Raw genomic sequence first — 24,770 nt, 5'->3', positions numbered from 1 at the left:
CTGCAAATCAGATTCCTCACCTGACAAACAGCCCATTCCATACTGAATGCTCCACTGACACTGCCCATTCTTTCTTCCCCATGAAGATACAAACATAAAAGGGAAACATTCTAGCCTACAAGATGCTACAAGCGCTATATTTAGCCCTTTTCACTGAAAACTCACCTTAGTTTCTGACTATGAGTGCTGGGAAGAGAAAAATCTTTTTAACACTTTAGACTGCTGCCTTTTCCCTCTTCCCCAAACCATTTAACCATTCCTATTCACCTGTCACACATTCCTAATCCAGTGGGGATGGCCTGCCTGTTATAAATTATTTACTCTTATAGACTAGACTCTGTTTTCCCTGGGATTGCACCCAGGGTGAAGATCGAGCAAGCAACACTCAGCATCCACATGTGCAAGGTTTGAGCCAGACGGGAGGAAGCAGACAGGATCTGATCCATGTTTTACTGTACTTAGCATTTGCCTTCTGCAAGCTGCTTACAAGAGGATCACCAGCACAGGTATGTTTTGATACACCATCATTTTTTCTAATGCCAGTGAGCTTCTTCATATACCTGAAAACTGCCTGACTTGAAAACTACAGGTATAAGCAACTCATCTAGTATGCACTGGTCTGTTTTCTCCAAAGAAATATCCTGGGGTACTTTATCACTGGACAACACTATGGAACTACTAGGTCTTTAAGTGACTGTTAAAGCCAACTTTCCTGTGTTCAGCTGCTGATACTACTGAGAACCTCAGCTGTAGTTTTCAGTACCTTCTGGTGTTGCTTGAGCTCTTCCAAGCATATACTTTTACAGCTCTGTAAAAGCTATGCAAAAGAACTGAACAAAATGAGGGGAAAATGACAGGACTGCAGAAAGAGAATGCAGAGTGAAATAAGGGATTAAAATTGAGAGGGTGGGGGTGGATTTGAAAAAGAAGTTTAAAGAAGAATGTTGACCAGCTAAAGGGAAAGGGAACTGGAAAAGGGAAATCAGAAATGTTAATTTGTGATGGAGCACACAGCCACACCTTCATATCTTCTAATATCCAATCATGTTTTCCAAGTGACATCCCAATCACTTTTCTTATGAAAGCTCATGCATAAGTAAAAGACATGGAGATGAGAGCTGCACTAAGCAGACTCTCATTAGCTGTAAACATCAGTGAAAACACAGAATTTCAAGTATCCAAGACTGAAATATTTACACGGTCAAAGAATAAAAACACATGTGTCTGATAGACACATCTACAGATTAAATGGGGCCAGGGAAAGTGGAAACTTTTAATGAAACGTATTACCAGTCACTACAAATATATGAGGCATGAAAACAGCTCTGAATGGAAAAAATAAATTCTAAGTGCAAGTATCCCGTTGTTCATCTGTAGTCTTTCTTGCTGGATTTAAGGAAAATATGCATGTTTCCAGGCAAGGTAGGACAAAGACATTTTGGGTTTAAACATTATCTTGTGCACACTACATTTGAATCTTATCACCTTCTGATGTCTGATAGTGCCCCTTTAACCTTCGTTACTGAATTACTGAACAAGTTATCTCATTGTTACTCTCTTTTGAAAGAAGAGTTGTGCCTCTTTTCATGCTGATAAGAGACACATAAACATTCACTCCCAGCAAACATTTAATTGTAAAGTGTCTTGAGCAAACTACTAGAGTCTAAAGGTAGGAAGTTGTGGTTAACTTCTCTGCTATCTTAACCCTTTAGTCAATCCACCAGAACAGACACAGAAGATGGATGCTCTTTTTTTACAAATGAAATAGAAATTATTGTTCTCTAAAAGAATGGACTTAATAACATGGTTTATAATACAGCAAATAAATCTGGAAGTGAAATACTTACCCATTTTCTGGGTCGGCCTCTGGGTCGCTTTTCACCAGCGGCTTCTGCACCCTGTAAAGGGAAAAGAAACACAGCATATTTTATACCTCAGCATTACTTAACAGCCTTGGTAACTAGGAATTCCTTTCCTGTAACATTAGCTACAATTATATCTCTTGGGTGGCACTAGGCTGCCTGCCTAATCTATGTGTTTTCTGGTAGAATGTGATTATGTCAGTTTTACTGACATTTCTTAACCAGTGTGGCCAGGTGATGCCTCACCAGCGCTCAAGGGTGCCCCCAGCCCTAATCCACACCGTGTGGAAGGGCATGGAGGAGTGTGGCCACACACACACACAGCTGCTCAGTGCCCACAGTAGAGCCTGGGGTGCCTGAGCCTAGGCCAGCCATGGAACATGTAGGCTGAGGATGGGGACACAGGGCAGCCTGGAAACCTGAGAAACCCCAGAAACATCAAATCTAGTCTTTCACAGGCTATCAAAAAGTACTTGAAGTTACTAAATTAAAAATACTGCCTGTTTCAAGCCTGGTCAAAGCAGTTTATAGCAGCTATAATTCCTTTTTTAGTCTCATTATGTTCAGGTATGAAATGGATTAGACAGAATATCACAATGAATATGTCTGTGTTCATAATGGGAAATAACTTCTCTACTTTTCACTTTAAGTTTTCCAGGTAAAAGCACATCCTTAAGCTGTAAGTAAAACTTTTACTGTCCAAAACACACCTTTCCTTAAGGTTTAAGGAAACGGCATGGAAGGGGCCCTAAAAGTGACAGCTGTATTTACGGAAGCCCTGTGCTTGTTCCTAGAGCTCAGCTTAAAGAAAAAGTCCTCTTACAGACTCTTCCATTAATTTACTGTGTGACATTGTGAATAGTACTACAACTAATACTAGTACTTATGCACTACACTAAAATACATACAGAGTTTAAAATGAAAAATTCAGGTTATTTTCTCTAAATAAGCTATGCCCATCCATACACTCCACCAGGTAAATAATCCTGTTCCACTGAGGGTGATGAGGATTTTGCCACTACCTTTAGTCAGGGCAGAATTTGCCACATACGAAGTCCCCAAGAATGAAGACTTCTAGTACACGTGAATTGTTTTTTTTTTCCTCCAGTTAACTGTATGAGTATTTGATTTGCCCTTAGAAATCAACTGTGCCATTAAATAAATCACTTGCTGGTCAATCTCTGTAACATATACTGTAACCTAATGCTGTGTAAATTGGATCTCTCTAAAAGAGAACCTGAGCTGAGGAACTAGTGGAGGAATCTCTACAAAAAAACCTGCCCCGTGAGTTAAACACAATTACTTTGAAATAAATACCTTGCCAATAAGAAAGCTGTGAAAAATAAAATTCACACTCCTAAAGGGCAAAATTATCACTCAGACTTGTTAAAAGAGTAAACTTGAGCTTTAATCGTTTATACTAGTGTTACATGTAAGGTGAAACCCTCTTATGAGAATACTTGTTAAAGTGCATTTACTATATCCTGTAGCTGTCTATTTCAGAGTTTTGTTTCCTGTAAGTGTTCATTTCTTTATACCGTGTAACATGATGGATGCCAAAAAAAAGATGTGATTTAGTTTTGATAAGCTTTAGCCCCCTGCATCTATGTTTACTTCATGAAACACTGGACATAAAAGAAAATATTGGTTAAAATTGTTCTTAACAAATCAACACCTGACATGATCAAAGCACTAATGCCATTTATTTTCTTCTGTGTATTACCACATCTGAAGGAAAGATCCTTTTCAAAACTCTATTAAAACCAAATTATTAAAAAATAATTCACTTTTTGGAAACAAAACCCACTTTGTCTCACAATTAAAGTTCCTACAAACCTGACACAAATTGTAACTTCAACTACAGCACACAATCTAGTTATCTAGTCTCTAGAAAGAGAATATGAGAGATTTCTCTGAATAACTAATCTTTGCTTCCTGCCATAAACTGTCACACAGTGTGGCCACTTGCCACGAGCAGTGCTGCACTTTACCCCTGAGGAAGGTCCATGTCAGAACTGGCTAGTGTTCCTCCTGGCTAGTTTGGATATCAGTTTGTCAAGTGCTTGGGGACCTTTCAGTTGAAGGGCACTAAATTCCTGCTGTATATCACTTCTACCTCATGTTAGAAGAAAAACATTTCCATGGTTTTTATCAAAATTAAATCTTTCCCAGAGGTGAGCTGAGCAAACAGTCGTCAGGCATGCCAGAGATGATGTTTTGGTACAGACCGATTCTGCAAGCAAAAAGCAAGGTTTTCACAGACTGAACTGCAGAAAATGAATGACAAGAACCTCCAAAGTGGATGTTTGTATCTCCTTTCCAAGAAAAGAGAAAGACAAAACACTTCTGGAACAACCAAAAGGAGTAGTGCCAGTACAGTGGTAATGATAAAGTCATGAAGTTTAGGAAAATATTCCAACTCTTTCCCTCTGGATTGTTTTTTAGTTTGCATTTTCTCCAACAGCACAAGACTGTCTTTTAATTTAAGCACTTGAAAAAATGTTTTACTGCAAATCAGATCAATATTACAATGTTTCTTCAAACAATTTTCAATTAAGAGAAGGAACACATAAGTGCCAAAACATTGCCATTCCTCTGCACAGGTATTTCCATCATTAGAAACATATCAGTCTGTTGGCTCTTTGCTTTAATTAAGTGTTGCCTCTGAAGCTAGGGGCAAATCCAGAGGGAGTGCCAGGCCACTCAAAGGTGGAGTTTAGTCAGGGTTTTTTTAACATTTGGTGCTACACTATGAGGCATGACCTTGCTCCATACAGCTAAGACGTGAAATCACCAAACTTAAAGAAGGGTGGGGTATGTTATCAAACACAAAACATATTCCCTGAAAAAATATTAAATGTCTTATAAACAACAATATGCATACAACAATTTTGGTATGTCACGTTTTAGGAACAGAATTAAATTTATTCTTTATATCCACTTTTAAGAGCATGATCTATATGGGAAATGTTTTTTATTTGTCCCAGGTGAGAAAGATTACCATTCCAGTTACTGCTGTCTGGAAGCGAGCTAACAGTTCCCAGGCAGATTTGCAATCCACCTAAGCCCTGTACCACAGGTCTATCAAACCCTGATTACAAATAGCTCCAGTTAACCCTCGGACTTGACTGCCCATCATCTCTGCCTCCCTGTTGCAAAAATGTGCTGTGCCCAGGCAGAAACTGAGGCTGTACTACTGAAAGCAATTAACAAGACAAGACAAGTATAAATAATTGAATGGCTATAAAGCGCTCTTTTGGGCATCTATCCATTGTCAAGGAAGACCTCAAGTGCAACAGAATCCAAATCTGAACTCTATCCACTTTGCAAAATGATCTGCTAGGATCTCAAACAAAATGTGTCAGAGCTGTAAGTCAGATGAAATAAGTGAGAGTTTGGGAGGAAGATCACCGTTAAACCGTGTCAAAAGACTTGCACAGAAACATGTCCCTCTCAAAAAAACCCCAGTCATTCAGTAAAAAAAATACTCTTAAAAAAACCTTAGGTATTGGCTAAACGCACTTTCCATGTGCTGTTTTATCCACTTTAAGCAAGAGTCTTTTGCTTTCACCATCTTGCTCAGAATATCCGATTTTGAGATCTCTTCTTTTTCAGTGCAATAACCATGCTACAATCACTTGATAAATCTGATTGTGTTTTCCCTCTAAACCTGTAATGATTAGTTTGGTGAAAATGAAGGAAGAACAGAGAAGCCAACTAGATTTTTGTGAATGAATTTAGGGCACAGTTCTGGTCACATGCACTTCTCTGGTTTGGTGGTTTTCTGTTTGTTGGGGTTTTTGTTTGTTTGTTTGTTTGTTTTTGTTTGTTTTTTTTTGTTTTGTTTTTTGTTTGTTTGTTTTTTGTTTTTTGGGGTTTGTTTTGTTTTGTTTTTTTTACCTTTGGACTGCTTAACCCAGGGACATGCACTTCTACATACCAAACTCTGGCCATGTTATGTAGAGACTAATGTAGAGTAATCGCACACAGGATCACAAGTTCTCATTTTCAGAAGATGATCTCCCAAACTCTGTAGGTATTTTCAGTGAATCTCAGTACATTAATAACTACAACAAAACTCAACATATTTTAACCGAAGGTAAATTTTACCAAAGAGCTCTTACCATTAGATATTCCTGGAATATCCCTTGACAATTTCTTGAAAGACAAAAACATGGTATCTATCGCTTGTTTTTTAACCTCACAAATGTGTTTCCTGCTTCCAAGTAGGAGAGTATTTACGCCTATACAGTATTTTTGCCAAGCCAAACTACACTAGCTAAAGAAAGAAAAGCGCTTGAAAGGGAAATGTGATGGGCTGGGAACCCACCTCAGTATAATACATAAAACTCAAATACAGAACACCCAGGAAATTAAAAAGGAAGATCCCCACTAGCATCTTCCTGGAAAACTAGTTGTGCTTTAGGGGGAAAAAAAAACCACTTCATGTTTTGCTATTTTTTTACAAATATTTTAAATTAATAACAGAATAACTTCTTTAAAGACGTAGACTGCAATAACAACCCAATTGTGGGGACTCAAGTGCAAGGTGATCAGGAATCTTTTTGTATCTATCTCTTCTCATCTGCTAACACATTCTGTTCCTTCTGTTTGTGAAAATTAAACAATTGAGAAATGGTTTGGTCTTCCATAAAACGCAGTTTACCTTCTGTGTCCAATTTATAACAAGTTAGGCATGTGTGATATGCAATTCTTAAAAAAAAAAAAAAAGGCATATTACCTAAAATTAGAGTAATTGCCACATTATTAGCTGTTCAGTTAGTTTTGCAACATTCTGTATGCATTGTCAAGTTTCACATTGCTAATTTCCTACCAAGCACTTTGTTTTCAGATGCCCTAAGGCCAGTTTACTAAGACCAAACATAAGCTCTGAAAGCTTAAAAACAAAAACAAAAACAAAAAACCCCAGAAAAATCCTGTCTATCAAGAAATTTTAAATACACAACATTACCATGATCTCAGGGTAAATTGTTCATCAACTGATTTAAGGGTATTTCCTTTCTGAAGTATAGCAAAACAAAGCCCCAGTTCTGGAGTATTTTTAACTCACTGCCAATGTGCAATACATTTTTAATTGTGATGTGTAATGCTTTGCAAGAGAACACCTAATCAATTAATCATGAGTGCCTTCTTATGGCTGCTCGGTGGGTTCTCCTGGTCAACGTTTATCTAACATGTTGTGAACACTCTAAAGCATTTCAATGAGCTCCCTTTGAAACACACACTATTCTTCAGAAATTCCAGCAAATTCCAGTTGGGTGTATAGTACATCCAGGTTCAAATGTAGAGGGGCTTAAGCTAAGATAGACAGTCCTCCTTCTCAGAGTTAAGACAGGCTGGAGAAAATCTTAAAAAATTTACGTACGCATATGTATGTGTAAATATGTTTAGCACAAAATCAAACATATAGCTCACTCTTTTTAGAGGTGATACCCTCACCACCAAATGAAGCTTTCTTACAGTGCCAAAACATTCCCATGCATATTACTGTTAAAAAAACTATTGGAATTAATATTACATTAAAAGATACTTTGAGATGCCTGGTGAGAAGCCAAACCATTTTAGAGAGGGTCAATTATCAATTTGGAAAAAGAGTTAAAATATTTATTTGAAATGGGATCCCAGTCGCTTTCTTCTAGTAAGGCTTTATAAGTGTTTTATGTTTTAGAGGATTTATCAAACATTTATATACTTTATCTACAAACCCAGAAACCAGTAAGACTTGTAATTACATACTCCTCAAAGTTTTTTTTATTATTAAAAAAGACGTGGACTTTGGTCAATTTTTTTACATTAGCAACACCCAAAAGGGTTTGCTTTAATTACAGCAGTAACTTGATGCATTCTGAAAATCAAAATGTTATAAGGAAATTGCTCAGTTTGTAAATTAGATTAAGAAAACACAACTATGTACCCGAATCATCTGGAAAACTTCTGACTTGATAAAACTACACATATACGAATGTTTTAAGTTATCTTCCATTTATACTGATTTCCGAATTACTCATGTAAATGAAACAATGTTAATATTTCTTTTAGAAGAATCTTTTTAAAACACATTTCTATGAATTACTTAAAATCTAATCTTATTACAAATATTTCTCCTAGGAAAGCCAACACTCCTAGGAGTAATATTTAAAATACTAAAGCTCACATTTGGATTTGCTAGACAAATAAAAAAAAAAAAAAGCTCTCTCTCTTCTCAAGAGTGACATTTAAACTACTTCAAAGTACATCTGAGGAACATTTTTGCAGTATAAAGAAAAAAAACCCAACATTTTAAGCACATTATCTTGAACAATGACTTTGACATATTTTAAATACTTAACCTTTAAAACATTTTTTAGTAATTCGTTAATTTCTTGATAGAATATACTGGGGTTTTTTCCAGCCCAGAAACTAAAAAAAAATTAAAAAATCTGAATTTAAAGAGTTGGAAAATTCACAAAAATGTTGAAAACATTTCGGACAAAACAGACATGAAACCATAGTCACCTCCTAAAGATTAGATATTTATCAGTAGTTGCTATAGTAATTTATAACACCGAAAACTATAAACTTAATGCTGGTCAGTACCATAGGTAAATGAACCATAATTAGATGAGGACACAAATACCTTTGACACAAGTTTTTTCAAGGACCTCATTAAAAGATACTGATACAAGTAAGCTCTACAGTTCACTAACAGATTTTGTAAGCTTTTGTTTCCAATTTAGCACCTGTAAATTAGTGCTAACTGCTGTATAACTATCAACACAAACAAATTTCCCATATTTGTTTTCAACTATATACAACTATTTGCCTTCCCTAAAATATTTCCTAGAGAATGGTATTATTTGCCTTGACAGTACAGTTTTTTAATGCTGTGCTTTCCCCAATTCAAATAAAATTAAGTCATTGTATTTGTGATGTAAACTCCATGCACTAAATACAGTGACTTCAGAGAGCTTCTCCTATAGCTAAATGCATTCAGAACCACCAGAATAAAAGTTTGCTCCCATTATCTAGCAGAAGTAGTGGTTCAGAAGACTAATAGCACTTCCAGTAAAAGTCACTTTGAAACTGATTACTAAACAAGATATAGCAGGCTTTTACTGTAACTCACAGTTTACTTTAGCATCACATTTTAAAGCTGTAAATTTCAGTATATGCACTTATTTCCATCAACACATAATTGGATTTACCTCTAATTAACCTATGTTTGACAAAGCACTCAGCTTTAATACACAGATTTGGTCTGTAGTAGTAACAACTGTAAGTGGGCAAGAAATTAATCTTCCTCTTACAAAAATTTTAATGAAGAAAATAATATCCTTAATATTGATTTCCTTACTAGATACAGGATATCTCAATGGTTTCTCATCATATACATTATGTTATTTCACTAACCTGTACACTACTCAAAAAGCAAGATGCCCTTATAAGTTCTGTACTTATGGTCTTCATGTTAATTCTAGTTTTAAAAATGCAAAATTCATGTTTTATGTAGCTTCCATTATTAAAAGGGTTCCAATCTCACAGTTCACAGCCTAAATTATTAGATTTTTTCCTACCAGCTGTTGAAAAAACAGCATTAGTAACTCTTTCCCTTTAATAGTCTCACCTTCTGAGCTGCTTTAGAGGGACTCTTATTTTTGCTTCCTTTGGGTCTTCCTCTTGGTCTTTTAGGAGATGGTTCACCAGTTGGCTCCTAAACACAGGAAAACATGCTATTGTGGCAAAAGGCAACAACTAACCCAGAAGATTTGAAGGATAAACTATAACAGAAGTTGCTTAAAACATATGAATTAATAGTATAAATAACATAATACTAAAAATGCAACATGAAAAATTAAACAATTCCAGGTAAAAAAAACCCACATTTTTGCACAATAAAAGAGTTCAACTTCCCTTATAATCACATAAAAAAACTTTGAAAAGTTTGTATATTCTAACGTAAATTATAGGAGGAAACACATTTTTTTAAAGATAGCTATGATTTCCCTCATATAAGAATTGTTATTCACCAAATAATAGTTACCCATTTAATTGCAATTGCATTTCATAATAGCAAGATAAAATTATAACTTGTAGCACAAACTTTCTTTGGGAAAAAAAGTTAAATACCGGATTACTGTAAAGTAAGCTGAGACTATTTCTCCCTCAAGGCCACAAATATTGGGGAGGGGGGATTTTTGTTCTGTTGTTCTGCAGTTGGCATTATATTCACACCTATTCTAAAAATAATTAATTTGTATTAAAATGCAAATGTAAAAGTTTCTTCAAATATGAAAATAGTAAGCCAAAGAAACCAAAGAAAAATCTGAAACAAAACCCCAACTCTAAGATGAGTTGACAGAAACACTGATTATTTTAGCTATTTTCTTAACTAGTTCCTTTGCCTGACAGTAAATATCCAGTTCTTAAAACTGGGTATGAATTACTAAGAGTTCGGATTCCAAATATTTATTCAGTGAATCATAAACACTATAAAACTCTTCCAGTCTTAAATATTATACATTTCATTCAGGTTACAGGATGTGGTAAAAGTAATTAAATGCAGTTTGCTAACTTAAACCAGTTTAAACCCCTTCAGCTTTTATAATTCCCAGGTAGGTTAAGGGGAGGCTGGTGAGAGGACTCCCCAAGTGCTCCAGCTCAGTGGTGAGCCTCGCAAGCACTGCACATCTGGGCTGAGCACGTTGAAGGAGACGCGCTTTTTTTTTGCTTCCATACATTCAAATGCTATAGGAGAAAAAAAAATAAAATAAAGAATACAAAAAAAAAAAAAAAGAAAAGAAAATAAAAGAAAAGAAAAGAGACCCCTGGTGCAAGTCCGCAGGGCCGGAGGGTGCCGGCTGCCGAGGCTGAGCGAGGGCAGCCAGAGGGTGAAGCGGGAAGGGGGACAGAGCCCGCAGTCGGTTCGGTGGAGTGTCACCGACAGCAGAGCGAGAAAACTAGGGTCTCCCCTTTTATGGCCTTCCAAACAGTACTTTCTGTGCAATTTACAGGACCATATCGGAGCGGGGGATGGGGGGTGGGGGGAAGTAAAGCCGACGGTTTCCCCCGGCTACCGGCTCTGCTCCTCAGCTCCCTCCGTGCTTCGAGCTCCTCGAAGGTTCTCGTGGCAGTGGGGCTGATGCCAAATGAATGGGAGTAAACATGTTTAAAGCCCGCGGAAGCTCGCTTTAAAATGAGCTCCGTGGACAACCCTACTCCTCAATCGTGACTTCCGAGAGAGGCAGGGAAAAGGCTGCGGGCGGCTTCGCGCTGCTCCCGCCGAGCTGCGGGAATTAATTGGTTGCATCCGCAGGCAAAATCCCCCTTCGGCGGCGCCGCCGGAGGGGCTGCAGAGCGCGGAGGCTCCCGCCGGGCCCCTCACCCCGCGGCGGGGGCTGAGCGCGGCCCGGCAGCTCCAAACGATGCGACAATGGTACTTCGGGAAAGGAAGGGAAGGTGGTGGGGGGAAGAGGGGTGTGGGAATAATGCACGGATCTAGCAACCTTAGCGTGGATTCAGGTCTTGCAAGTCAAAAAGAGAAACCCAGCGCGTCCCTTTCGGGGCCCGGGAGGAGGCTGTGGGTGCGGATGGGAAGGAGCTCCCCGCACCCAGACACCCGACAAGCGCTCCCGTCGCCTCGACCTTCCTGCAAAACCGCCGAAGCAAAGGCAAAAGGTGTTGCAAAAGCAGGGCAAGCCTCCTCCGGCTACTTCCCCCACCTCCATCGACAACGGGGGCACCTCTGCATACGATGACGGGGCGAGGGAGGGAGATGAGGAAGGGGGGAAAGCCGGGGGGCGGGGGGGGAGGCGAAAAAACCTATGCGACTTTCTAGACACCCTCCTCTCCCCCCAGCCCCAGGATCTAGGGGCAGTCAGGGGCTGGGCTGGTCAAGATCGGAGGCGGCAGCAGCGCCCGGTGGGACCCGACACACGCACATGCACGCACACACACACACGCACGGACTGAGCTATTGCGAGGGCTGAGAGAGAAGGGACAGGAGAGCCCCGTTCCTTGTTCCTCGCTTTCGCAATTTCAAAATCAGCTCGAAATGACCCAGCGAACGCTGGTTGGTCGGAGCCGTGCTGCTCCATGTTCCCCATTTACATTGAAAAGCCCCAGCTCGCTCCCTGCACAATAGTGAAAGTCCCGAGGAGGCTCCGAGGCTCAGCCACGAGCAGGCAGCGCCTCGCCGCTTCGGGCCCCAGGGTCTCCCCGCCAGAGCGCCCGGCGGAGCCCCTCGCTACGCCTCTGCACCACCTCGCCGGGAAGCAGCACACAACAAAGCCCCCCACCCCGTCGCCAGGACTGCTTCATTTGCAGCACAATACGTACATGTACATGCCTACAACACTACAGATCTACGTCTCTACGTATTTATACGATACTGACTTCTGTTTGTTTCCTGGGTCTGCCTCGTCCTCTCTTCTGAAGCTCTGCGGTTGCAGGTTGATCTTGGGCAGCAGTGGAAGGCTGACCGGGTCCCTCACCTTGTGCACTCATCGTGATTTCTGCTGCTCAGCCTGAAACCAGTCTCTCCAAAGCACCTTGGAAGGGGAGGAATCAAAACGAGCTCTTGCTGCTTTTGCTGCTCGCTGCCACCACCACACCGGACGTCCTGGTGCTGCCAAAAAGGAGAAGAGAAGGGGAGAAGGAGGAGGAGGAGGAGGTGATGGTGGTAGTGGTGCTGGTGGTGGTGGAAGAGGAGGGGGAATTAATCTTTCTTACAATTTAGGAATGATTAGTAACATGAAGCAATTCAAAAGAGGGGAGGAAAAAAAAAAAGAAAAGGCAGAGTAAGTTGCAACCCTGGAAATAGAAGGAGAGAGGGAAATACTCCGAGGGTAGTCGGGAGCAAACCAAGAAGGGGGGAAAAATCCTACAAATTGAAAGCAAGTGGTGGCTATCGCGCTTAGATCGGATCAGGACAAATTAAGATAAGACACACTGAAAATGGACTGAGAACACTGCACAATCTTGCCAAAAGCATGCACCCTGGGAAGATGGGGATTTCGGCAGCAGCAGGAGCAGCGCGCAAAAGGAGCGATCACTTAAAAAATAATAATAAAACGATTTGGGAGATTGGGAGGAAAAAAAAAGGGGGGGGGGCGGTCCTGAGTTCGTGTCTGTGATGCGAGTTGCTGAGACTGGAAATATTATTATGCGAGTCCTGCCCACGGACTAAACTAGGATGAGGGTTAAGAGAAAAAAAAAAAAAAGGAGGAAAAGAAAAGCCACTTTTACCCGTGGGTGGAAAAACCAGGAGGGGGCTGTGCGGAAAAAAAAAAAAAAAAAAAAAAAAAAAAAAAAAAAAAAAAAAAAAAAAAAGGAGGAGACAGAGCGAAAACCCGGCGATGGGGGCCTGGCGGCCGGCCAGATAAAACACGAGCAGCACGGCAGCCGGGGCAGCGGCGGCAGAACGCGCCGCCGCCTCACGTGTCCCGCACCGGCCTGGCCGCGCCGCCACGGCAGGTTTAAAGGGCCAGCCCGGGGTCCCGGCGCGGGGGGGTTCTGCTGCCCCGCACACACCGCGGCCGCCGCTGCACGTGGGGCCCCGCGGAACAAAGGCGGCCGCGCCGGGGCTCGGCCCCAGGCAGCGGGGCCCCCTCCCGCCGGTGCGGAGGCCAGGAAGGCGCTGCTATTGCGGCACAGGCTCGGCGCCTCCCGAGACGACCGCGCCGGGGTAAGATGTGGGCGGTGTAACCCGGCAGCGGGTCGGACCTGTCCTGTCGGGAGGGTGACGGCACGGGGAATGACCTCTTGCGGAGTGCCCTGCCCTATAAGTAGTTTTTCCCATAAGCACGGCGGGGCTGCAGGCGGTACCTCTTCACAGACGCGGTAAGCAGGGTGTCCAGCAGCCCTCTTTCTCCGCCGGTGTTAGGTCCTCTCCCGTGCAAGCCATGCGTAGGCGCCCCTTCTCTGTGGCATAAGCAGACGACCACAAAGGCCAGGGAGGACCACGCTGTCTGTGCGTCCCCCAAAGAAAACGGTCGGACCTGGGCTTAATGGGCACCTTGGGCATTTCCTCCAGTCCCATACCTCCCTCAAGGTCAGATCGCATCCTTCCTCCCCTATTCAGAGGTGGACGAGCACAGGAGAGTCCTCAGAAGGAAATAAAAAGTTGCATTATCGTATATAATACTGAAGAGGGCAGAGATACTGCTGCAACGCTCCTTGTACTGGCTATCGAAATACAGCCAGTTGTCTTGATACCTTATAAATTCTTAAGTCTATAAATAAATAACATTCTCAGGCAAAAAGTTATTACAGTAAAACATACGCAGTCATTGACCAGCAAGGGCTGCACTGAGGAAACAGCTATTTTCTGAGGAATAGAAAAAGTACACTACAGACAGATGGGCTAAAGAAAGAGTAATCCTAGAATACTTCTTAAGGCTGAAAATATTCCCAAAGTGTTCTTAATCCAATCATAAGGCTCCCAAAGCCTGCTTCCCTCCCATCCCCAAAAGCAACCAGCTATGGAAGATAGACACAGTCCACCTGTTAAATGTAATAGCTATAAGAAAAGTCTTGTAGTCCCAACTACACTTCGTACAATACTCAGTTACCATCACACCATGAAGCAACCCACAGGATTCCAAGCAGAGGCTGTGAAATCTGTAGTTTAAAGTGTAGCAGCACATAAGTTCTATAACATCCATTAATCACTTTAAAGCATATTCATGTATCCATTTCTCTGAAAGAAAGTGGTACATGAAATTGGTAAAAGTCTGTAGCCCCAAAATGGCCATCTCCACACAGTCATCCTATATGGGCTATTAATAGTTCAACTAGACTTCCTTTCAGTAGTTTTAGTAACTATACTGTAGTCCAAAGATTTTTTACATACAGTTATAAGCAAATAATGTAATGGAAGCAGTGTTCCTAAACTCACTGCTGAAAGCTGCTCCAGACAAAGAAGGTCTTGATGCTTGCACTGTGCCCAGCACAAGAGTTTGGGTCTTTCTACAATCTGCCAGCAGATGCACCATCATAAAAATTAGTGTCCAAGATCTAAACCATGATGGGTCTTTCATTTATTTGAAATTGTCCTGATTACCTCCTTAACTAAAAGTCCTTAGATTATAGACCAATGTGATACTCCTGATGGCAGCTCTGGAGATACAAAGCTGTCTAGACTAATAAAAAAGCTTGGGTTTACGTCATATATATTCTGAGTATCTTAACAGAGGTAAACAACATGATATCCAGAACCCAGAAAGCCCGGCTTCCTCAAGTGGCTGGTAGAAGCTGAGGAGCCAGAAACAGCTCTTGGTTTTATCCCAGGTTCTTTTCCAAAAGAGTTGTGGTAGCTGTTCCTTCCACTGTTCCAGTCTATTTTCTGACAGTATAACTATATTTGCACTATATTCCGTGCAAACACCAGCGAATACAACTGTATAATTAATTTGAGGGAATCCTGCAAAGTCAGTGGAGTAGAGATGACCTACTTTCCACCAGCTTTGGTCTGAGATTTAAGTTTTGGTCTATCAACAAAAGTATTAATTGTCAGTGCTTTTTTTTTCTTTTCCACCCCAAAAACATTCATAATAAGATAGGAAATTTGTAGGCATAAAATAAGGCCTGGTTTCACTCTCCATGAGTTTAAAAACTCACGAAATTTCCAAAGAAACTAGAGGAACTTCCTAGAAAATTAAGAAGACAGTGAAAAATAAGGTGCAGATTTTGTTACCTAGCCCAGAACACTTGGAGGCCATTTGTTATTCTGTAGTCAGTGTGGTGGCTTGTAGAGGGTTAATTGTCTCTGTTCTGAGACGATTTTTTCAATTGTGCGTTCTAACAGCAGCAATAATATTTTGCATCAGAACAAAGAACCCAACATTGCAGGGAAGTATCTTTTAGGAAGACAGAAAATTACAGGTTAAATAGGCCTTGGAGCTTATAAATAGCACCAATAAATGGCTTTCCTTGCTAACTTCTTCATCACCTCCTTTCTCAAAAGTCCGTGGAGGCCGAAGAATCACAGCCTATAAATCAATAGGCTCATGCTGTGCATGGTCATGGGGAGATGTCACCTATAGATAGCAACCTAACATAACCCATACGTAAGTATAACTAACTTCCACTAGTGGGCTTAGATGGTCTCAACTGGCAGTTCTTTACACAAGGAGAGAACATTTTTTTTCCAAGTTATAACATTTCCCTGAAGGTCCGTGATGCAGACTGTGTGATAGAAAGTTTGTCACCAACTTTACAGTGCTTGCTCTGCTTGCTCACCATGTGTTTAAGAGTGCAAAGAGTCACGGCACCTCTCTGTTCTGCTCAAGGTGGTCATGTATTCTCCACCCTAGTTCTCATGGAGTATAAGCTACTCAAAAGTGGTAGTGATAGCAAGTTTAAGACCTTAGCTCAGGGAGAGCAGGAATATTTTAACTTTGAAAGGTCTCTGGCCACGGTGGGAGAGCAGATGGTAAAATTAACAAGGATTTTTCTGCTCATTTCCTCAGTTCTTCAAGGAGCTTAGAGCTCTACACTGCCTCAGAAAGCCTTGGTCTACCAGTGCTAGAGATTGCCATGTCTAGAGGGGTTGTATATCGGTTGAGTATTTCACTTTTGTGGCCAACCAGAGCAGCCAAAGATATTTGTGTACTCAAAGGCTACACTGGGTACTCAACGAGCTGGGAATCCTAATACTCTGCTTCTAGAGAAACAGTCCTCACAGGAGAAGTACATTTTGCAAACATTGTATTTCTGGGAAAAGTTAACTTTTGTTTTCCCTTGTTCTTTTTGAATTGGCTCCCTCTGGTCTTTGGGGATGCAAGACAGAAGAGAGAGGAAACTTGAGTGCACCTATCAGATGGGCCAAGGTGAAACACCACTCTTCACTCTTTTCATCTAGCTGGTGGGACCAACAGCGGTCTGCTTCATAATCAGCAACCTGGAGATGGCTGGGAGAATGCTTTAGGGAAGCATGACTGTGACTGACAAACAAGACCCAGAGCAGAACATTAAGGCTCACTCTCAGGCCTTGCCTGCACTGGGGAATTTTCTTCCCTCCTCCAAATTCCCACCATTGCCAATATGAATGCAGCTGTACAATTCTTAGAGATGTTGGGAGGCATAATATATGAGTTTTCATCTAGTCAGACATTTGCAGCACTGTGTCAATTAACCCTCCTCAGAGCAGGGTTAACTGATACAGTGCTGAAAATGGCTGCTGGAGCTGAAAGCTGTTTATACTAAGGTTCCCATTGTTGCTAACTCTGGTGCAGCTGCAGTGGAATAGGCCCACATGGGATTATTTGTTAACAATTCTCCAACCTAAAAGCTACTTCAAAATGCAACACAGCCACCTTATGGGCCAAAACATGCTTCCACTGCACCTCAACAGCTATACATGTAGGCAGTCACCATTCATAATGGGATTTCTTTCAGTCCAGAAGTACTTTTTGCATTTCTATATGAAATAGTACTTCACCTCAGCAAATCGGTGTTCCCGTCCCCTCCATAGAACTGCCTCTGCTCATTAGTTCTCACTAGCTCTGGGCTTGAAGATGTGTCTTGAAAGAGCCAATTTTCTGGTAGTGTCTTTTCACTGATTCATACATTCATTAATTCAAAATAAAATTTGCCCTTTCACTCACAGAATCTTTGAATTTGTTTTTGGGTTTAATTTCTTAATGCAGATTCAGTTCTTTAATTTATGGCTGTAGTTTCTTGTTCACTAGCAATTTTGCTTTTTTATTGTTAACGAGTAAAACCTGATTTATGCAGAATAGCACCATGAAGACTCTAGCTGATTTCTGATAAAGTTCTATTTTGAATGAGCAGAGTTGGCAGAATCAGTCCCAAGTGTTTCCATGTGCTTTAGGAAGCAGTTGTGAAACAGGCTGCTGGAGTGGGTATTTCACCTTCTGCTGAGTAAGACTAATACTTCTAAAAAGCTCCTCTCTATCCTTCTCCCACATCCATGTCTAACACTAACTAAAACAAGAAAGTGTTGTTTGGCATTTGTTACACTTTTGAACAACTATTTATCAGACAGATGCTGGCAGTCAGGTTTTTTAAGAGCAATCTGCAAGTGTGAAAATGTTGAAGTCCAAGCTCAGCAAAAATCTCAGTGAAAAACTCTAGCTCACTAAAACCCTTGATTAATGACAAGCAGGTTTTAGTTCGTGCACAGCATTATATGCAAATATAGAACACAGCTATTTGCAGAATTCTGGGCAACTGCCTATGCCTGTGAATATCTACAGAGGCTCAACATATCTGCCCAGGGAAATGGCAAAGGGGCAGACACAGAGGAGATGTAATCCACAGCCTCCTAGCTGTGAAAGTGAGCAATAGAGCTCAGTTTAGAGCACTGAGATGTTGAGCAAAAACTGATTTGGCAGAAACTTGGATACAGCTGGATATTTTGAGAAAGGGGAACGGAAGTGGCTCACTCTTCCTTCATCTCTGATACTGCTGTGGTGACTTTTTTTTCCCTCCCAGAGATCCCTTTGGGCAAAGGGACTGGGCACAGTAACTGAGTAGCCTGCAAAGCAGGTGTGACAGCTGTCTGTGGAGGGAAAGAGCAGCAACATATGACTACCCCTTTAGCTCATATTGAGCTGTGGGGATGCATGATAAGATTCATAGGTCACACTTGTCATACAACTTGGCAAACATATTTATAATATGTTTATAATATGTTTAATGGTTTTCATTAATTCCTGAAAGGTTCTTATAAAAATGCTAAGCAACTCCCATCCAAAATCCCAGTGGAATTAGATTTCTCCTCTCCCATAGCCCCTTTCCTTTTCCCTTCAGTATTAGGCTCAGTATCTTGCACATGGTTTTATATGAAATTCAGTGATTAAAAGTACTTAAGACTGGCTCATTTTTCTCTGCAATGAATTCAGTTATTTCCTTTTTATACTTTCCAGAATTTACTATACCATATCTAAGTATTGGCTGCAATCCACATGTTTTAGATCATTCTCTATAATAGTCCTGTTGTTATAGAATCCTTTGTGTGTGTGTGAGAACGAGAGAACACACATATGTGTTGGAAGCAAGGCAGGGTGCATATAATTGTTTGGAGAGAGAAATCAGGGTATATCAGTTCCATAAGGGATTTCTGAACTGATAACATGAAAGTGATAAAAATAGTGAGCACTGAAATTATGGACCTTCACTTCATTGCCTTGTATATGTGATAAATAATACTTCTGATCCCAACATGTTACTCTACTATATATATTCTAACAATAAAATTACTCATTCACCTTTTGTTGTTATATAATTTTAAGGATCAGATTTATTGTTGCCACATGTCCTTATTTTTACTTGTATTCTAAATGTAGATCCTTTGACCTGAGTTGTACATGTTAGTCAGTGGTAAGCAACATGAAGATGAAACTAAGGGAGCAGTGGAAATTCCTTACTCATTATACCAAAAGCTCATTATCTGCTGAAGACAGAGAACATACACATGTAGGGTAAATTAGTGATACAGGGGGAAAGCAGAATTTGATGCTTCATTTGACAAATCATAAGCTTTAACCAAAACAAATAAAAAACCCAACTCATAGTGTCATAATGTATGGACAGAGCTCATGAAAATGTAACTGAGAGGTGCCTCTCTACTCCCAGGACAAAATGAAATTAGTAGCCCTGTTGCCGTGGGCACCTTTGACTCTTGCCTGTGACTCCACACATAGAGGATGCATTTAAGTGGCAAACGGACAGCATCAATCTACTGCATGTTTATTCCCTACATGGACTGATTTTTTGCCCAGCAAGTGTGCCTTAGCCTTCCAGGTAAACCAGTTCACACTCACAGCAGGTTGGGCGTCCTCACAGTTGCATGTATGGAGTCACAAGAGCATGGCAAATTTGCTCCCAAATTTCTTTAAATTTCTCATTGCGGACAAGTGCTAAGACAGTCTGCCGGTGCTGTAAATTCAGACCTCTTTCCCATGTGGAGAAGTTCTCAACCACCCAGAACAGAAAAGATGCAAAACCCCCTGCACTAGCTGCTCCACTCTTGTCCCACTCTGTAGGGCCGTGAGTTGGAGATTAGGCAGTTAGAGGGCTGAGTGGATATAATTTTGTGGAATGAATTTCACCCAAAAAGAGTATACTTAGTTTCTGTATTTTTTTTTTGCCCCACAAGCTAAGATAAATTTCTGCTTTGGTCCATTAACAATACTTGTATTTTTAATCAGAATTATTTTGTACTATATTTTCTTTGGAAATAACAGTAATACAGTTTATGTGAAATACAAACAAATGAGGGAACGATTTTTACCTAAATGTATGAACAGCATTTTGCAATTTGTCATTGTGATATATTTATCTTTTGAACTTTAAGTGAGCTCAGCTGAAAAAAATGCTTTTCTTCATCACATGACTGGAAAATATATTACACTAGAGAAGTATATTGCTGTTTCAGTTTAGAAGTTACTGGCTAATTATAATTTTCCACTATACTTACTTTCACAAAGTATGGAGTAAATCATTTACATTACAGTAAATTCTTAGTACATATTCCAAAAGGTGGTAAAATTGGCATTCTCACTCAAATTAATGGATATTTTGTGAATGAGCATTAAAGCTAAGACCCTTAAGATCTTGTGTTGTCTGCTGAAGCCTTAAACCCACTGTAATATGGCTAGAACAAAACAAATTTGTTGAAAAAATGAACTCAGCAGGAAGGAAAAGAAACTAGTATGGAGCAGAAAGACACAGACTGGCCAGTGGAGTGACGACAGTTTAAGCAGCTGAAGATTTGGGTCTGCTGTCTGTTTTGACACCCATCCCCTTCCAGAGGCACAGCGTATGCTAGCCACTGTGCGTAGTCTTTCTAATCAAAACCTTGCACAAACCCAGAGGTGCCTATGTTTTCCAACCAGGCGTGGTGCATCACTGATTGCAGTGGCAGCGGGAGCAGAACAGTGCAGGAACTCCATGCCCAGGCTCCCCAGCTGTGCTGGCTTCCCCACACCCCTGCACAATTCAGTCAGTCCCTGCTTCAGCAGGTTGAGCTGCCTTAGCAAACGGGGCTGCCAGGAGCAAGCTGTGGCCACAGCAGCAGAGCCCTTCAGCCTGTGCCTCGCTGCCTCATTTTCCCTGGACGTCTTGGGAACCAGGAGAGCTGCTGCACACTGGACGAGCGTTCCCAGCAATGGCAGCTGCTCCCAGCCGCCATTTTGCCCAGGGGTCATTTGCTTGTCACATCCCAGACATTTAGCCCCCATGTGATGGGAGAGCAGCCAAGCAGCCATCAGGAAAGGCTGGGGCCGGGTGGGAGCTGTGGCTGCTGCCAAAACAATTCATCTGACACACAGCCCGCTCCTTACACGCTCCAGCACTGTACCCAGGGAAGAAGGCTATGGGAACAGGCTGTGAGCCTGATAAATTGTCCCACCTGCCACGAAAGCTGGCATTCCATAGGGTGAGCATGTGTTTCCTACAGTGTACAATCATCATGTCTCAAACTGTTGTGTTTCTTTGATAATTAGGTTGCTTTTTGACCATTTTCCCTGTGTGCATATACGGAGTGCAAAGGAGGGTCCAGGTCTTACAGCATCAGTTGGGAGTTCAGGAAACAGACAACTCCTGTTCATTCCTGACTGGCCTTGGGCAAACAGCGTACACACAATTCCTTGGAGGTGTTCGGATGTCTACCTCACACTGAGCCAAGCAAGTCTGTGCCCTACCAGGAAAACACGGATGTGAGTATTCCCTATATTCCAGGGTCATTTTGAAAAGACATTCTGGGTCTAAAAAAAAACTAAGGTGATGGCAGACATTCAAAAATCATATATATGAGAGAGTATAGTGCAAACACTGAAGAAAGCTGCATGGCAAAGAGAACATTTTTAGATGTTTTAAGTTGGGGCTCAGAACTGGTAAAAAGAGGTTTAACAAATCTTAATACTTAAAAGTCTGTTTGAAAACATTCCTAGACTTTTTTTTTTTTTTTTGAATAATGACATTAGCAAGAGTCCATTATATAATCACAAGGAAATTAAAACCCTCCAGGGCATAATCTTAGCTGTGTAATTAACAGAGGTGGTTAAAAGTACAAAGAGAACCTGAAGCAAAATTTGTTCCATAACCACACCTCATTGTGTTTTTCTGCCTAAGTCTGTCATAAATGGAAATATTTATTACACATCAGCAATTTAAAGTATGTATTACATGCAGTGTTATATTTTATTTAGTTTTAAAAATTTAAAAACACATGATGACAATCTGTGTTACTATTTAAACATGCCTGAGGGGCCAGGGCTGCACATTCACTTTGTGCTTTAGGTTATATTACAGTTCATTCACTCCAAAGTTAGAATCATTTACAGAAGTATATTGTGTAATTAGCGTGCCTAATTTCAGTCCATGGAGTTTCGTTGGTGTGAAAGAACAATCAAGCCTGTATTTTCATTCATATTTATTAGACCAAACTTTGTAGTCTGTCCTTAGAGCATCATTCCCTCCTCTGCTTTCAACAGCAAATGGCACTAAAATCTCCAGAACTTCACAAAGCAAAAGCAGTTATTCACTGTCTTTGTGATTTTTTTTTTCTTTGATTCAGTATTGACTCAAATGGATGGGCAGAAATGGCAAGAGATGGTGCACCCGTTATATGCTTCTTAATTCTGTCTTCTTTAGGTTTGCTTTCCTAAACAGACTACCCTCTTGGACTAGCTCCAGGGCTGGCTTTGAAGAAATCTTTCACAGAAAAGCTTTCACAAAAAATCATCTTGACCAGGATCTGCATGGAATGAAGTCCCACTCTAAGCATATGGGTTATTTCCAGAAGATCCTGAGGAATTCACTTGGCCAATGAGGAAAAACAAATGTAGTTTCTTCCATGCGAGAACTCTGATGAAGAAAAATGCCACCTACTAGTCAGCTTTTCTTTGTAAGCTGTTTATCCAAAGTCAATCTCTATCACAATTTTTTAGTTATCACATTCTATTAACTGTGTGTTAGGGTAGGACAAATTTACATCTTACATATCTAAGATATATATCTGCATCATGAACAATTGATATTCCTATGTTTTGGCAAAGAATCTTAACCTTTAATACGAGCCTTGTCAGACTTTTCTGTAGTGTTTCATAGTATGGATCACCTGGGAGCCCTGACTGATTTCTAAAAAGCTGCAGTAGCAAATATGAATGCTCCAAAATGAGTCAGGACCATACCTTCAGGCTAAATTCAGGGAACTATGAAGTCCAGTAGCACCTTCAGTGCTTACCTGAGAAGTCTTTCAAAGTTTAGTCTCTGCCTGACCAGTCAATGTGCAAGACCTAACAAGAGCGAAAGAGAAAAATGCTAGCAGTTCATGAAGCCTGTCTGTCTCTATACTTCTTCTCATCAAATATAAGCAGCAGAATCACCCATATTCCTCAGAAGAAAAAAAATAAATTAAAATGCTATCTGAGCTTAACAGGAAAAGATGAAGATGCCTCCACTGGCAGAAAAGCTGCAGTGGGATCTCAGCAGTCCTCTATTTCACCATCCCTTAGAGTATTCTCAGGCTGGTCAGGTAGTAAACATACATATAGCAGAGAATCAGAGCATACGTATATACTCTCTTGACCATTTGATTGTCTGGGCCAACCACACACACATGTAAGGGACAGAGGATATTGAGGGAGAGGGAACAGAAGAGAGAAGGGACTACATCTGTGGTCACAGATGCTGAAAAGGGCATATCAAGCATAATGCAGAAAATTGTGTCATTTATCCCACTTACGAGACTACTTGGGATTTAATGACAATATTTTTCATGCACTTTTTTCTTGTGTTTTTGAAGTATGACTCCCTTAGTACTAGAGGTCTAAGTACCTAACTACTTTACTTAACTGATGGAAGGAAAAAACCACATATTAACATAGTAGAACCCTCTTAATATTATCCAAACCCAGCTTTTCCATACAGTAGTGTAATACACAGCAGTCCAGTTGCAGTTCTAGGGTATACTTCTCTTTGGCTATGTATAACTAATGCCTTAGAGATTCTCAGGTCACCTGTAGAATAAAATTCTACATTACCTGATAGGCTAAAATGGACACCAGAAATTTAACATAGATTGTGGCAGAGTATTGTTTATCCTACCCATTAAAGGATGATATTCTATATTTATGGAAAAAGATAAGTGTTTTAGTGTGAGAAGAGGGTGTTTGCAGGGTATACATACCTGAGTTCGGACCACTTTCAGTACAGAATAGCCAAAAGCAAGCCACTCCAAATAAGTACCAGTAAACTATATGCAACATACACAATGTGTCCCTAGTGTCTACAGGTATAGTCTATAGAAATACATATCTCAATGAAAATATGAACTCTGAGTTTAAAAAACAGAAAGTTACAGTTTTTCTTCTTTGTCCTCAAAACCAAATGTTTAAACTTCTGTGAGTCTAGTAACAAATGTTTTAAATAGAAGCATAAGTCACAGTTTCATACAGAATTTTTTTACAACAGAGTATCTTAATTAAAGGTTAGAGTATGTGCTACATCCATATTAGAACTGGAAAAGTAGTAACTGTATTTTTATTTCTGACAATGTATTAGGTAACATTTGTGCAGTAAGATCTGAGAAGGTATTAGGTAACATTTGTGTGGTAACATCAGTACAGGTGCTTCCACTGAGTTGATCAGGATACTTGGAATGTAAATTCTAAGGAAATCCCAAAAATCTAGATGCCAGATGTTCAAATGTTGGTATATTGCAAGTGTGTATGTCCTTTAAAATAGAATATAATTATCTGGAATTATACTGTTTGACAGATTGAACACATTCCTAAATGCATGAACTTTGTGTAAAGAAAATAAATAAATTAAAAATTGATGGGACATTCATACAATAACTGGCATAACTAAAGAATGGAATAATAGACCTGCATGATATATAGTACTCTCCTATTTCCAAAAGTTTCTCTTATTCATACC

The 24,770-nt window shown here is 40.4% G+C and overlaps 1 protein-coding gene across 2 annotated transcripts in view; it reads right to left on the bottom strand.

Annotated features, from left to right (window-relative positions):
* The window catches only part of HMGA2 (high mobility group AT-hook 2), a 110,923-nt gene extending 96,893 nt beyond the window's left edge, over window positions 1–14,030 (bottom strand). The window contains exons 1-4 of one of the 2 annotated variants that reach the window (XM_032689378.1): window positions 13,686–14,030; window positions 12,255–12,486; window positions 9,487–9,573; window positions 1,848–1,898 (exon numbers count right to left, since the gene is read on the bottom strand). In XM_032689378.1, coding sequence (XP_032545269.1) covers window positions 1,848–1,898; window positions 9,487–9,573; window positions 12,255–12,365 — 249 coding nt within the window. In that variant the 5' untranslated portion in view covers window positions 12,366–12,486; window positions 13,686–14,030. Of the gene's footprint in view, window positions 1–1,847; window positions 1,899–9,486; window positions 9,574–12,254; window positions 13,119–13,685 lie in introns of those variants that run through there. The other variant, XM_032689377.1, reaches the window with a different exon arrangement.
* Between the last annotated feature and the right edge of the window lie 10,740 nt (window positions 14,031–24,770).

This window comes from Chiroxiphia lanceolata, chromosome 5, assembly GCF_009829145.1.
Source record: "Chiroxiphia lanceolata isolate bChiLan1 chromosome 5, bChiLan1.pri, whole genome shotgun sequence".
Taxonomy (NCBI): domain Eukaryota; kingdom Metazoa; phylum Chordata; class Aves; order Passeriformes; family Pipridae; genus Chiroxiphia; species Chiroxiphia lanceolata.
Note: the sequence above shows the minus strand (reverse complement) of the source record. Positions and strands in the feature narration are given on the sequence as shown.